Source organism: Eublepharis macularius, chromosome 6 (assembly GCF_028583425.1).
Source record: "Eublepharis macularius isolate TG4126 chromosome 6, MPM_Emac_v1.0, whole genome shotgun sequence".
NCBI classification, from domain to species: Eukaryota; Metazoa; Chordata; class Lepidosauria; order Squamata; family Eublepharidae; genus Eublepharis; species Eublepharis macularius.
In genome coordinates, this window is record NC_072795.1 from 142,028,096 (window position 1) to 142,042,943 (window position 14,848).

The 14,848-nt window shown below is 44.9% G+C and overlaps 1 protein-coding gene across 1 annotated transcript; it reads right to left on the minus strand.

The window, feature by feature from the left end:
* Positions 1-90: 90 nt before the first annotated feature.
* ADIRF (adipogenesis regulatory factor) lies at positions 91-5,661 on the minus strand. Its single transcript, XM_054983304.1, has 3 exons — positions 5,517-5,661; positions 981-1,043; positions 91-358 (listed from the first exon to the last, which is right to left on the minus strand). Exons 1-3 carry the CDS (start codon positions 5,578-5,580, stop codon positions 234-236), a joined length of 252 nt encoding a protein of 83 aa, XP_054839279.1. The 5' UTR covers positions 5,581-5,661; the 3' UTR covers positions 91-233.
* Positions 5,662-14,848: the final 9,187 nt, after the last annotated feature.

Genomic DNA, 14,848 nt, shown 5'->3' on the forward strand with positions numbered 1-14,848 from the left:
CAGGAGGCTTGCGCTCGCCAGCCCCCTGTAGTAACTTTGCAAAGCGTGTATCGCTCTCTAAGGCAAGCATTTCAGTACTCAATTCTTAAAGAGGATTTTAGCTTAATTTATTGAATATATACAATGCATTTAATTGTCAAACAGTATTTTGAAAAGGATTTCTGGTGAAAGGATCCTACACGTTGTTGTATCTTGTAAAGGAGCTCAATTGAGCCACGGGGTCACCGGGGTGCTTAGGTTGGAACATCCTTCTCTTCGCTCTGTCCAAAGCTCTTCCCCCAGGTGGTCACCTGGTTTGTTACGTTTTGCACTGCCTTTTCGCCAGCATCTTGAGCACATTTGCAGGCATCACCCAGAGCTTCAGAACAAAGAAACAATTAGACTCATCAGGCAGTGGAACATTTCAGCTGCAAATTTGCATGTAGAAGAACAGACCTATGGAAACCGACCCAGTGTCTCGAGGAAACTAACCTGTAGCGCTTACTGTATATGAAATGGGGCTGCTTTGTCTTTCAGAAATGTTGGGCTGGATTCTAGTAAAAATAGGTATATGGCTCTTCTTTGTCCATCAAAAGGACCTTACTAGGGCTTATGGCCGGCATGGACAAAAGTCATGTGGTATGACTGTCTCACTGAGACTCAAATTGGATTAAAGTATAAAGTTACAGCATAAGACATCCAATGAACAATACAACTGAATGAGAATGGGGAGCTAGTTGGATCCAGCCCTGAACTGAGCAAGAGTAAAATCTGAAGCTGAGTGAATTTTCAGCCTCCTGGTCATGGATACCTGAATACAGGGTTACTGCCCAGAATGATAAAATGAGTTCTTCTAGTTGACGTTATATATTCTTGCCAGGAGAAGATGGAAACCATTGGATCCTCCCTTGGTGCTGAGGTGTGTCGATGCCTTTCCTACTCTGCAAGTATCGTCATCGGTTCCCTAGATGGTGAAGCAGAGGGTGCCTCGTTCTCCTTACCTTTCTGGCCGGCTTCTGCCGCCTGATCTACTGCTTGCTGTATAGTCTGACCTGCTGAGTTAACTGGAATTAGATAAAAAAAACAGCAGTGAATAAAAACACAGTTCTGATTCCAACAATCACTTTTGTAAAACGGATATTGTAATAATGAAGCTCTTTGCAAAATTAGACCATTTTAACACGACAGTAAGATAAACAATGATCACCCTGACCTTTTTGCATCAATTTTGCCAGAAATTATGCAAATTGAATAAATGTGTATAATCGCCTCTTTATGTAATGGTGCAATTTTGTGTATACTCTGGGGTTTGTTAGGTGTAAGGTCCCACCAGAGCAATGCAGTTTTATTTAACTGTTCTTCCTTTCAAGCATAATCTCCTAATCCTGAGATTTAGAAAATTTCTTGACAGCTGCAATGCTCTGGAAGCCGAATTCAGTGTAGTATCATATTACGGTTCTTCCGGATCTCTGCACGCACATAGCCTTGGTGGTACCACTTAGGAGGGTAACTAAAACCTCAAAGCTACATTTTCTGCCATCGTTGCAAACACCTGCACGTCAGATTCTGGCAACCTAAAAAACGGAGCTTTCATTTAGTTCTCTGGATCTCCCTTGAAGGGGTGGTGTATTTCATCTGACATGAAGGTGGAAATGATTCTTTCATCAACAAATCGATTTGGTTCTCATGCTCTGTTTTAAGGTGCTTTTCATTTTGTTTTAATAATAAATGTATGTCATTGCAATGCCAGAGAGCATTTTTTCTGCCATTTCTTGTACTGTGAAATGTCGATGGTGCACTTTGAATGGATTTCCCCCCTATCCTGCCTCGTAGGCTCAGTAGTTCCAAACACAGCTTACACTCACGCTGTTCTCATCTTGCAAGGCCATTGCACAGCTGGTTTAGGGAATGACTACTTTCCTAACTGACAAATTACGTCTGCTTAAACGGAGAGTCTCTCTATGCGAGACATCTTACGCAGGGACGCCCCAGTGTAGGGAGGTGCAATGCTAGCCAGGAAACATAGTTCTAAAAGAGCCGAAATCGCTCCTCAGAGGGTTTGTTAATTTCATTTCCGCCTCTCCAAAGGCTCTGTCAAGTTCATCTCCCCTTAGTCATATTTAGACTCCACTCACAATTTTCAGGTTTCTCCGGGAAGCAGGAAGGAATAGTATGGCTGTAGCACAGGGATGACTTAAGTGTGTTTAGGGTGTGTCATGTAATGTGTGAAGTGGCTCTGATTTGAGCCTGGGTGTCCTACAACCAAACTCCTTATATACTGGAAAGGGTTGTGCAAACATGAACACTTAGTTCCTCTTTCAATTGGGGTCGTATTTGCATATGAAGAAGGAGGCTTCCCTGCCAAACAAACGTCTCTGAGAGCAAAGACTGCCTGTGGGAGGATGGGCCAGTCTTCATTCCTAATGCCTTCAAAAAAATGTCCCAGGGTCAGCAACATGTTTTTTCCAGCAAGACTTCTGTGCTTTTAATAGCTGCGTGAGAAACAAAACTTCAGCAAGGGAAGTGTTTTTTATGTCAGCATTAGAAAAAAATGTAAAGTTTGTGGAACCAGGAAGCAGTTTACCTTCTCTTTTTTAAAAAGGAAAAAGTCTTGCCATACAAAAGGAACTTTTGCTATCATAAACAAATAACATACAGGATTTCTTTAAAAGGACCATATATCAAGCTGGTTTTATATTTGCATCCAAGAAAATTCTACAATAACCTATACTTGTATATATTCTGTGAAATTTATTTTGAGTCTTCTGCAAAACAGTTACAGAAATTGAGCTGATAAAATCATATTTCGCAATCCAAAGGGGCTTTATTTTTCATCAAAAATGTGTGCGTGTTTACAATTGCATTTAGCCCTGGGATGCCATTGAAATGATGCAGGGAACAAGTATGTTCCTCTTTGCATCTGCAAAGCTCGAAAGTTCCCCAGTGAACTGTGTGTACTCCGGCCCCATAATTTGGAGGCATAGCTGAGGCGATCCATGCAACGATCACCTCCGGGTTGTACTTCTGCAACTTTGGGCCTGCTCTGGAACCTGCAACTGGTCCAGAATGCAGCGGCATGTGTTTTGACTGGGACTCTGTTCCAGTCGCATATAACACCAGTCCTTCACCAGCTGCACTGACTCCCGGTTAAATTCTGGATCAAGTTCAAGATTTTGGTTTTAACCTTTAAGGCCCTTAGCTGACTGGGACTGGCATACCTGCAGGCAGGGCTTTTTTTCTGGGAAAAGAGGTGGTGGAACTCAGTGGGTTGCCCTCGGAGAAAGTGGTCACATGGCCGGTGGCCCCGCCCCCTGATCTCCAGACAGGGGAGTTGAGATTGCCCTCCGTGCTGCCGAGCGGTGCGGAGGGCAATCTCAACTCCCCTCTGTCTGGAGATCAGGGGGCAGGGCCACCAGCCATGTGACCATTTTCAGGAGGTTCCGGAACTCAGTTCCACCACATTCCAGCTGAAAAAAAGCCCTGCCTGTGGGACTGCCTCTCACCATGTTTTCCCCAGAAGGTACTCTGTTCAGCAGATAAACATCTACTGGTGATCCCTGGCCCCATGGAGATTTGCCTTGCCTCAACTAGAATCAGGTCTTTTTTGGCACCAACCTGGTGGAACTCTTGTCTGTGGAGACCCAGGCCCAACAGGATTTGTTATCATTCCACCAGACATATAAGACAGATGTTCCACCAGGCATATGGTGGCTGAGGCGAATGAGCCATCCGATCGGATCCTGCCATAGAGAGGCATTATGTCCCCTGGTTTTGCTGTTGATTTGTCTGTTGACCATCCTGCCCCACAGGTTTGTTGATGCTGGAGGATTGTGCAATATGTGTGCTGCTGTTTTTATCAAATCGTATATTGATATTTTTATACTGTTTTATGCTGCCATGTTTTTACTTATATGATATATATGGTTGTATATGTGGTTGTAATCCACTCTGAGCCCACTTGCGGGGTGAGTGGACTATCAATCTAATTGAATAAATAAATAGACCTTGAAGGGAATTTGAAAAAGTAAATGCAAGTGGTGTGCCCATACATGCACCAGCATCACAGGGGCTGATTCCGCACACGTTGGATAATGCACTTTCAATGCACTTTATCAATTGTTTGAGGTGGATTTTTTGTTCCACACATGAAAAAATCTGTTCCAAATTATCTATAAAGAGGATTGGAAGTGCATTATCCAACGTGTGTGGAATCACTCAAACAGTGGGTTGCATCCAGCTATTTTTTCTGCTGGTAAAAAAGAAAGGAAGATTTCCTTTTACACCCACCCCTCCCCCCAACTCTAGATGCTGGGACTTCCATGGACAAATGCTATGGGGAACCGGAACTGCAGTGAGGAGAACTGGGTGAGACTAAGCGAAAAAACGGGCTGGATCCACCCTAATATCTTTAGCTATTTCCACAGTCCAAAGCACAGAGCATACACGTGGTACAATGCAGGGCTTTTTTTCTGGGAAAAGAGGTGGTGGAACTCAGTGGGTTGCCCTCGGGGGAAATGGTCACATGGCTGGTGGCCCCGCCCCCTGATCTCCAGACAGAGGGGAGTTGAGATGGCCCTCCGCGCCGCTGAGCGGCGCGGAGGGCAATCTCAACTCCCCTCTGTCTGGAGATCAGGGGGCGGGGCCACCAGCCATGTGACCATTTTCAAGAGGTTCCGAAACTCCATTCCTCTGTGTTCCAGCTGAAAAAAAGCCCTGGTACAATGTACAATTTATCCATGTCTCCCGATAAATTTTGAGCATCGCACCATGGACAAGTTGTAATTTTCTGGTTCTCCCATAGAAGCCAAATCAATCATTTTATCCAGTATTTGAAATATTATCTAAGAAACATGCAAACAAAAAAAGACAAGCAGGAAGAGGCCGGGGGCGTGGGGGTAGGGGAAATTGCAAGCATGCCGTCATTCTTAGAAAACTTGTGCTAAATTTTGCCTGGTAGCTTTCTCCTTATTTTAGGTTAGGTCCACCGCAACACCATTGCCGTTTTGTTTAAGGAGGCTTTTTGAAAAGTAAGTAAGAAAGTGATCAGATACAAAGCAATATATCCAGAGGAGTTACCTATGTTAGTCTGTAGCTGCAAAATAGTAAAAAGTCCAGTAGCACCTTTAAGATTACCCAACTTTACTGAGGCATAAGCTCTCTTTGTCAAAACTACAGCTCTCTTTGTCAAAAGCTTATGCCTCAATAAAGTTGGCTAGTCTTAAAAGCAAAATATGGTTCTTATACAATGGAGGCAAATATCAGCAAATGCAACTTTCTCATCCCCGGTTAACGAACTGCACCAGCCCCAATTCTGCCACCTCCTACACAGGTATTACAGATGCAAAACTCCCACCCTTCTTTTGCATCTGAAGACCTTAAGAGACAGAAGAGGGACACTTATAGTAAAAAATGCTTAAATAATCGCTGGGGGAGGGGGGAATCCCCCATGCTAAAGGGGCAGATAGTGGGGTCGGTGGAAATGCTGGTAACATGAACCCGTGTTTGTGAGTTATAAAAGGTTATTGAAAGCCTGTTACCTGTTTCCTGGGCTTTGTTTCCTGCAAGTTTTGTTGCTTCCTCTGCAAGGTTCAGTTTAAACATCTTTGATGTTGTGCGGCTGATCCTCTCCCTCCTTCTCTATAGATAAACAAGGCTCCGTTTTGTGGTTCACAAATGCATTGGCTTTTATAGAGAAAACTCCTCCCTGCTGGAACGCAGGGAAGTCCAACAGAGCTGTCCTGCCCATAAACTTCAGAAGGAGTGGAAGGATATTTAGAATTACTGTACTCCCTTCCCCGGGGGAAGGAGTGGTTTTGGCTTTTTAAAGTTCTTAAGTATTTTTCCATCACTGCACAAGGAAAGTTTTGTTTTGCATGGAATGACGAGTGATGTAACAAAACATTTCCATAATGAATACTGTTGGAAGAGCTAAGATTTTCAAGATCACAGTAATTTAGCCTATGGAATGGAAAATCTGCCGGAGGAGATAACTGTCCGCTATTCAGGAAAGGTCTATAATTGTTCAGTTTGGGAGTGTTTCAACGTTTCAGTCAGTCTTGAAAAACATGATCTGCCAAGCTGAATCCTGTCGACCAGATGTGAATGGCAGCCAAACCGTGACAATCTCCTGGTTTTTGTTGGCTGCCTTGAAAAACAGAGATGGGAGGGTGCGGGTTTAGTATTTGGCAGGTCTTAGTTGCTGGGTAGCGAGCTGTGCAGGAGGGTTTTTTGTTTGTTTTTTTGTTTGATTAAATTTGCCTTTTGGATAGGGGAAAGGGGTTATTAAAAAAAACAAGATCTGCACACAGTGACTAGGAATCCTCCATTTGCGAACTGGAATGGAGTCATTTAGATCATGTGACAATGAGTGATTCAGCACACGTTGGATAATGCACTTCCAATCCTCTTTATAGATCATTTGGAACGGGTTTTTTTATGTGCAGAAAAAAAAATCCACCTCAAATTATTGATAAGGTGCATTGAAAGTGCATTATCCAATGTGTGCGGAATCAGCCCATTGTGAGGGCTGCTGGTGGAGGACAATGCTTGTATGATGGAGTTGAGGGCAGAAGAAGACAGGACCTGGGAGATCCATTCAGTTTTCCGAATGCCTAAAAGGAGTCCTGATTCAGATTAAGGGAATGCTTTGGTGATCAGCGAGGGAAAGTTCATTCTTTTTTTCTCCTACTGGATCTACTGCTTGGACTTACAACCACATCTTTTGATGTTCATTGAAAGATGGTGCTGGGTAGGGAGGAAATAACCTCCGTGTCATTTTTCTGATGTCTGCCACAGGTCCTGAAGTCCTGAGCAAAAGCAATCCAGTCTGTGGCTGAACTAAGACCCTAATGGTCACAAATCCATAATCAGTTCATTAAATACATCCCTGATTCTGTACCGTGGCCAATAACAGCAACCAACTGGCAAAATCAATAGGATACAGTACCCCTTTTCCTGCTCTAGACATTAAAATACACACAGGTCTCAAAGATGGAATGCACTTCATAGCTAGTGAGCCATTTCCTTTTCCTTCCATTGACACCCAAGTTCTAGATAGTTTGGTTTGTCATGGCTGGGGTTAGCCAGTGGCATCAACAAAAAAAGCCCTAAATTTTAATGCTGTGGTCTTCTGCTGGGGAGCCGTGTCATAATCTCTGTAGAGGTACCACCATCTTTTCTGGTTTAGTTTTCAAATAGCAATTACCTTTTAATTTTATTTATAACTTAATTTTTGTTCGAAAGATCTTAACGTATTAACAAAAAGTAATCAAGAATGACTAAGAACTACAAATCGCCAAACCTCATTAGTGAGAAAAGAAATTTCCTGTCAGAAAAAGCTCTGAAATCTGTGTTTACATGCACACACCCACCTATACTTCCATATGGGCAGCCAACTGACAGCACGGTTTTATGGTGGTCCTATTAGGAGCAGGGGAGGGAAGGCAACATGGAATAGCAGGATCTCGTCAGATCTCGGGAGCTAAGCAGGGTTAGCAGGGCTTTTTTTTCTGGGAAAAGAGGTGGTGGAACTCTGTGGGTTGCCCTCGGAGAAAATGGTCACATGGCTGGTGGCCCCGCCCCCCTGATCTCCAGACAGAGGGGAGTTGAGATTGCCCTCCACACTGCCAACTGGGGCAGAGGGCAATCTTAACTCCCCTCTGTCTGGAGATCAGGGGGCGGGGCCACCAGCCATGTGACCATTTTCGAGAGGTGCCGGAACTCCGTTCCACCACGTCCCTGCTGAAAAAAAGCCCTGTATGTATGTATGTATGTATGTATGTATGTATGTATGTATGTATGTATGTGCCCAGTTAATAAATAAACTTTTAAAAGCTGTTAATAAATAAACTAAAGAATTAAAATATCCTGAATTTCTACAGAAAAGTAAGCATTTTGCTCCATAAATACATTCTATAGTTTTTTTCATTAAAACTCATTTTCTGCTTAGGTGGAGTTCCTAAGGGCTCCTTTTTGAATATGTGAGGTATGTGCACCAGCCAGACAGGCCGCATATCATATCCCTAAAACAACAAATGGTGCTTACAAGAGTCAGGGGAAGTTGCTCGGCAGCATAGCTTCTCATTCTTATCACTTTCCTGATTTCTAACATGGAATTTTTCCTTGGACACAAGTCTCTTCAGAGAACCTTTGAAGGCCGTGTGACGATGGTGTAGGGGAAGACTCTCCCATCTTCCACACCATCAGCCAACAGCGAGAAAGCAATCCTAAGTAGGTCTGTTCAGAATCCTAACCACGTCTACCCAGTTGGGCTTACTCCAAGGAAAGATTTCTTAGGGTTGTGCTGTGAGTCTCTTAAGCAGTGGTTCTTTCTTCAGCTGTGGGTTGTGGACTGCCAGTGGCTCCTTGTACATTTTCAGTTTTTCTCAGAAAAGAATGACATTTATTCTGCATGATGAAAGGGTAGTCCATTTCGGCTCCAATTTTAAATGAAAAGCCTGTTGACCTGTTCAGCAGTTCACATAGAAACAGTGGACACTTTATTTATTGTATTTGAATTTCTATTCTGCCCTCCCCATGAAGGGCTCAGGGCGCATTACAACATTTTAAAAACACATTAAAATTAATTTATACAATTAAAACCATAAATAGATTTTTTTAAAACTTCACATGTGAAAATATACACTCAGATGGCGGCAATCAATAGCAGCAAACGCAGCTCGACAAGGTGAGGTGGTGGACAACCCTAGTAGGGAGGAATTCAGATTTTACTCTTCTCCATTTTTTCAGCCGGTGGAGGCCAAGCCTGACCTCAACCATATGCCTGGCAGAACAGCTCTGTCTTACAGGCCCAGCAAAACGCTAACACATCCTGCCGGGCCCTGGTCTCAGTGGACAGAGAGTTCCACCGGGCTGGAGCCAGGACCGAGAATGCCCTGGCTCTGGTTGAGGTCAGGCGGGCCTCTGTGGGGCCAGGGACCACTTAAAAGCATCCCCAACCCAACCCCAAATGTGCTGGGTGCAGTTAATCATTATTAAATAATTGTATACTGCTGCTCAAAGAGGGAGTTCCCAAGTGTTGAATTATTCCATGCTCCCATTCCAAGGAATTGACTGACATCTGTAGCAGCCACCTGTATGGGCTGAAGGGCTGTCATTATGCATTGGTAAAATGTACAGAGTTGCTCTTCTTGTCCTGGAGAAACAAAAGCAAATTTGGCATACATTAATTTGATTTGATAGCTATCGGATGTTCTGATTCCCTCAAATGCTTCTTAATTTCATTATTTTGGTGTCTCAAAATGTGAGTCCCTGTTTTCCTCACAGTCAGGCGGACAGTGGTCTTAGCTTTTCTGGGATTTGCAGTCTCAATGGCAAATCTATAGTGTTTTTTAATTTTTTTTCTTGCCTTGGCTTCCCCCAAAGAGTCATGGGGAGTTATAGTTCAGAGAGAGTGCTGAAATTCTCTTAGCTCTCCCCCCCCCCAATAGAGTTATAGAGTCCTACAGGAGGCAGGAATGACCCAAAGGTGCCTGTTTGTCTCACGTGTGCCACTTCTCAGAACAGTGAAAAGGTCCAGGGGAGAGAGCACGGGAGACTTACAGAATTTTTGCAGTGCTTGCTTGATTTACAAATATACAAGTGCCTTGATGGGCACTTGAACAAAATCATTTCTGGCCACTCAACCCCATCTAGAGCCATTAGGACACATCACCTCCCCACCACCCCACGCCCATCTTTGTGTCCTCTGTCCAGTCCCATGTGAGACTGTGCAGGCACAGGCCAGCTGCAGAGGAGAAAGCTGAAAAGATTCTAGAGCTTTCCTAGGCACATGGAGCACTCCCTTTCCCCTCTGCACGAGCTGGCTCTCCCCGCCTAAATGGGCATGCGATAGGGGAGGAGGAAGTGCTTGTTCCTCAGGGCCAAGCCACAAGTGACGAATGACACTTGAAGGGCAAGTGAACAGACTCACGTGTATTCCTCCCTGTTCTCTTGCGCTCCACTCAATCATGTAGGGCCAAACTACACATGATGAATGACACTTGAACGGCAAGTGTATTCCTCCCTGTTCACTTGCCCTCCACTTGCTCTCCACTCGATCCACTTGCTGTTCAAGTGCCATTCGTCACTTGTAGCTTGGCCCGTAGTGGCAAGTGGAGCGCAAGTGAACAGGGATGAATACACGTGAATCTGTTCACTTGCCCTTCAAGTGTCATCCATCACTTGTAGCTTGGCCCTTAGTCTCTCCTTTGCCTCCATGGAGATTAGATTTCTTTGCTTTCCACTCCAGAAAATCAACTCAGGGTTGGTTTTATTGGGTGTGCAATATTTTTGTCTTTGTGAAGAAAACTTTCTTGATGGTACTTTTTAAAGATATGTGTTGAATGTAGCACGAAAATGGCTACATCAGAGGAACATGAATGATTTGCCTGTGGGAGGGTCACAATGTCATGGCTTGCAAAGTTTGCAGACAATTGTACTATGAATACACTCACCTACAATGAATACACTCTGTTGTTGTGTGAGTTTTCATGTGCTTGAGGAGAAACTCATTGGATTGAAGGGTTTGGGACAATGCAGTGTGAATTGCTTCCTCAGCTCCCCAACCCCCTGAAAAGAACAGTGTGTATGTGTGTGCAGGAACACTGTGCAGCACAACACTTGGAGTTCATAAGGGCCATGAAAGCCTAGCACCGGATCAGCACTTTCTGCCCTCCTTCTCACAAACTGCCTGATCTGGACACTTTACTGCTGTTGATGCAACCCAAAATCACATTGCCTTTTAGCTACCACATCATCATGTTCAGGGTATGATCTACCAAGTCCCCTAGGTCCTTTTTGCACATACTACTGCCAAGACTTCACTATCCTATAATTATGCGTTTGATTTTTTTCCTGTCTGAATGCAGAACTTTACATTTATCTCTGTTGAAATTCATCTTGTTAGTTTTAGCCCAGTTCTCCATCTTTTCAGGATCATCCTGTATCCTGACTGTCTTCTACCGCATTTGCTACCCCTCCCAATTTAGTATCTTCTGCAGATTTAATGAGCACCCCACCTCTCTTCCTTCATCCAAGTAATTTATAAAGATGTTGAACAAGACAAGGCCCTGGACAGACCCCTGAGGCACTCCACTTGTCACTCTTATCCAAGAGGATGAGGAACCATTTACAAGCACTCTTTGGGTGCGATCTATCAACCAGTTACAAATCCACCTAACAGAAGTAGGATCCAAACCATGTTACCAATTTGTCAACCAGAATATCATGTGGAACCTTATTAAAAGCCTTACTGAAGTCGAGATAAACGATGTGCACAGCATTCTCGTGATCCACCAAAGTAGTAACTCTCTCAAAAAAGGGGATACGGTTAGTCTGACGAGACTTGTTTTTGAGGAACTTGTGCTGGATCTTATTAATCACATCTGTCTTTTCTAAATGCTCAAGGACTGACTGACTGATAGTTTGTTCTAAAAACTTTCCAGGTTTGGATGTCAAGTTGCTGGGTCGGTAGTTGTGTGGATTCCCCTTTTTCCTCCAATCTTCTGGCACTTCTGTTCTCCAAGAAATCTCAAATGGGATCTGAAATTACAGTAGCAAGTTAATTTTACAGTGTAATCCTAAGCAGAGTTACTCCAGGCTAAGTCTATTGATTTCAATGGATTTAGACTGGAGTGACTCTGCTTAGGTGCACGCTGGTAGTACCCAAGGATGCCATTCATCTGGCCCCAAGGACCTGGTTTTGTTGAAAGATGCCAGGTGTTTACATCCCACCCCTCCGTGCCTCCTGGGCTGCAACTCGCTTCATCAGGGGTTCTCTTTTTGCCCTTGCAAGAGAAGACAGAGGCAAAGTAGGAACTGAGCAGTTCTCCTCTCTCTTTAACGTCTGTTAAAATTAGAGATGGGCACGATCGGAATCACGATGTGACACCCCCCCCCCCCGATAATGGCGTTTGCCATGGGGGCGACCCATTAGCGCGCACGCACAAGAGCCTGACTACGGTTGCCCTGGGCACTGGCAACCGTAGATCTGGCCCTGGTGTGAATGTCCCCTCCCTGAGGGGAGGTGGCTTGTTGCCAGATTAAAAACTCCCCCCCCTCTGCTCTAAGTGTGTGTGTGTGTGTGTGTGAACGTCCCCTCCCTCCCTGAGGGGAGGCGACTCATTGCTGCCTCCCTGTGCCCGCCAGGCCTGGCGGCCGCTGCCACCAACCACCTTTCCTATATCGCTGGAAACAGCGGGGCGCCCTCCCGCTTTGGCCTCCTCGATTCCTGATTCCGGATCGGAAATGGGACTTGATCGGTTAGAATCGGTGACCTGGGTTCGGCGGCGGCCTGGATCCATGAACGGCTTGATCGGTATTTTGGGGGGGATTGTGCCCACCTCTAGTTAAAATCCCACTTTTCTCTCCCTGCAGTGGGCCCACCGTTTCCTTCTTTTTTTTCTGTTCTGAACTTAACCAAAGAACCCATTTTGTGTTGCATTTAGCATCTCTCGCTAGCATAAGCTCATATTGGGCTTTAGCCTTTCTAACACATTCCCTACAAGGACTGGCAATTCATCCTTGGTTATATGCCCCCCACCTTCCATTTTGTTGGAAGCGTTTGCGATGGTGCCTTCAGTATCTCGCTCTCAAGAAACTCCCACCGACCTTGAACTCCCTTTTTCTTGAGTTTTCCTGACCAAGGGCTCCTACCCAGCATAACGTTGAGCTCTCTGTGGTGTGAGGGTTTGAACATGATGTATGCCAAATGGGTGCTGTGCCACTATATACAAATATTACTAACTAAGCAGGCATGGACGACTGTGTGTGGCCCAGTCTCAGCTACTGGCCGTTTTGCCTGCAGCGGCCACTTGAAATGACAGGGCCTGTTCTCTCCAACCTGTGCTTGGTTTGTGGCCTGCTCTACGGCCTGTTCCACGGCATTTGCTGTAATCAGGAAAAACAGGGTTTTGTAAGCAGGCTGTACAAAGGGGAGAGGAATGCATGCAGGGTAACAGAAACAAGCAATGGGAGTGAGGAGGGAGAAGAGAATGCTACAAAAACTTGCACAATTTGTGGCCATATATATGCACACTCACACACACACACACACACACACACACACAATCTGCTTGTCAGAGCACCCAGGCAAAAGACTGTCTTGGGTGATGAATGTCATTTAAGGACGTAGATCGGAACGTTTTTCAGATCTTGAAATGCTGTCTGGGAAAGCAGCGACTTCGTTCGAAATGCAATCCCAGGAGAAAGTCAGCTTGTACGGGCTGATACGGAGTACTGGTAAGACGTGACTGAACTGCCTCTCATCTGCGTTGAGCCCTCCGCCCTCCATTAAAGAGACAGTGCCAGTAAGATGTATATCAATTGCTTCCCTCACCACTGAATACAATAAGCATAAAAGACTAAGGTTTAGCTTATGCATAGGAAGTCTCCTCTCCTGAGCAAGCTACAGCAATAGGTATCCTTGCGCAGTAATGTTGAGAATGTGAGGGAGGGTGTCTGCCAAATAGATAAGGCATCTACATACATTCCTGAAAAGTGTTCCTTGGCCTTGTTTCAAATGGCAATCTCTGTTCTACATAATGAATCCATGGGGCTGAAGGACAGGGTAGTAAAATGTGGCGCCATATCCCTAGTCAGGAAATGTTGTGGTGAATCAAGGCTTGCTCTGATGGTAAAGTTTCTCCTATAGACATTCAGTGCAGTACAGCAGATAGTGTTGGACTTGCCTTGAGATACCTAGTTTTCATCTGCTAACAGTACAATTCTATTCTATCCTGTGTTTCAACCAGAGTAACTCTGAACAACGTTGCAGTGTTAGCCATAAAGCTTACAGCTTGGGCCATTCTCTGTCACTTTGACCAAATTTACAGGACTGTCGTGAGAAGAAAGTCTAGGAAATCCCATGTACGTTGTCCCAAGATCCTCAGAGAAAAGGAAAGGCACAATGTAATGTCTTTACTTAAACAACATCAATTTTAGGGCCATTTCAGATCCTATGAACTCAATGGAAGAACTTCAGATTTTGATTCATATCATCACAGGCCTACTTTACACATTAAATAGAACCAAGTGGTAAAGCTGTTTCTAGATTGTGCCACTTCACACCGTGTGTCGGAGGGTGTGGCGGAACCCTAAGATCCCACGTGGCTCAGGACTGGAGGCCCCCCTGGGGGGTCTGGATTCTCGGCCCCCTGGAGCTTGCATGACAACAACGCTTTATACTCCTTTCAATATTAGGGCTACTCGGCCAACTTAATGCCTCTTTGACAAAAGGCAACCGGTTTGGGCCTGGTTCCCTTTTTGTCATGTTAGTGCAGAACCCATTAAAATGGTGGGACCGTCCTGTAATAATCTCTGATTGGTGGAAATCGCCTCTGACATCAGAGATGGAGCTTTGCTTGGGATTGGTTCGATTTGCTAGTCAATCTCACTGAGAAGGCTGGCTTAGGTCAGACCCCACTTTGGAACATCTGGAGACCCCAAGGCCAGTGGGCCAGGGGTTAAGGACTCCTCCAATATCTTGGCACTACAAGGAACTCTGCATATGCTCTGAGGAACCTTCTACAACTTAGGTCAAGTGTGCTTAGCCGAGTTAGCTCAACATTATTGTTTTATTTGATAGACTGTGTGCTGTGCAATAGTGTGCTCTTCCACGGGTTTTGTGTTTTGTCCTCCTTCCTAGCCCTTCTGAATCCACCCACCCTTCCCCTTTTTTTTGTATAATAAACCTTCTTTCTATAAAGGCATTTTTGGCTTCCTTGGTACAATCCCTTTCTCTGGGATATTTCTCTGATCCTCTTCCCTACGTGCCAGACCGCTTGGGCACTACCCGCAGTTGGCTATGGGATAGTTTTTTTCAGGGTTTCCACCCTGTGACTTGGTTGTGTTGCTAGGGCTGAGCTGGAAG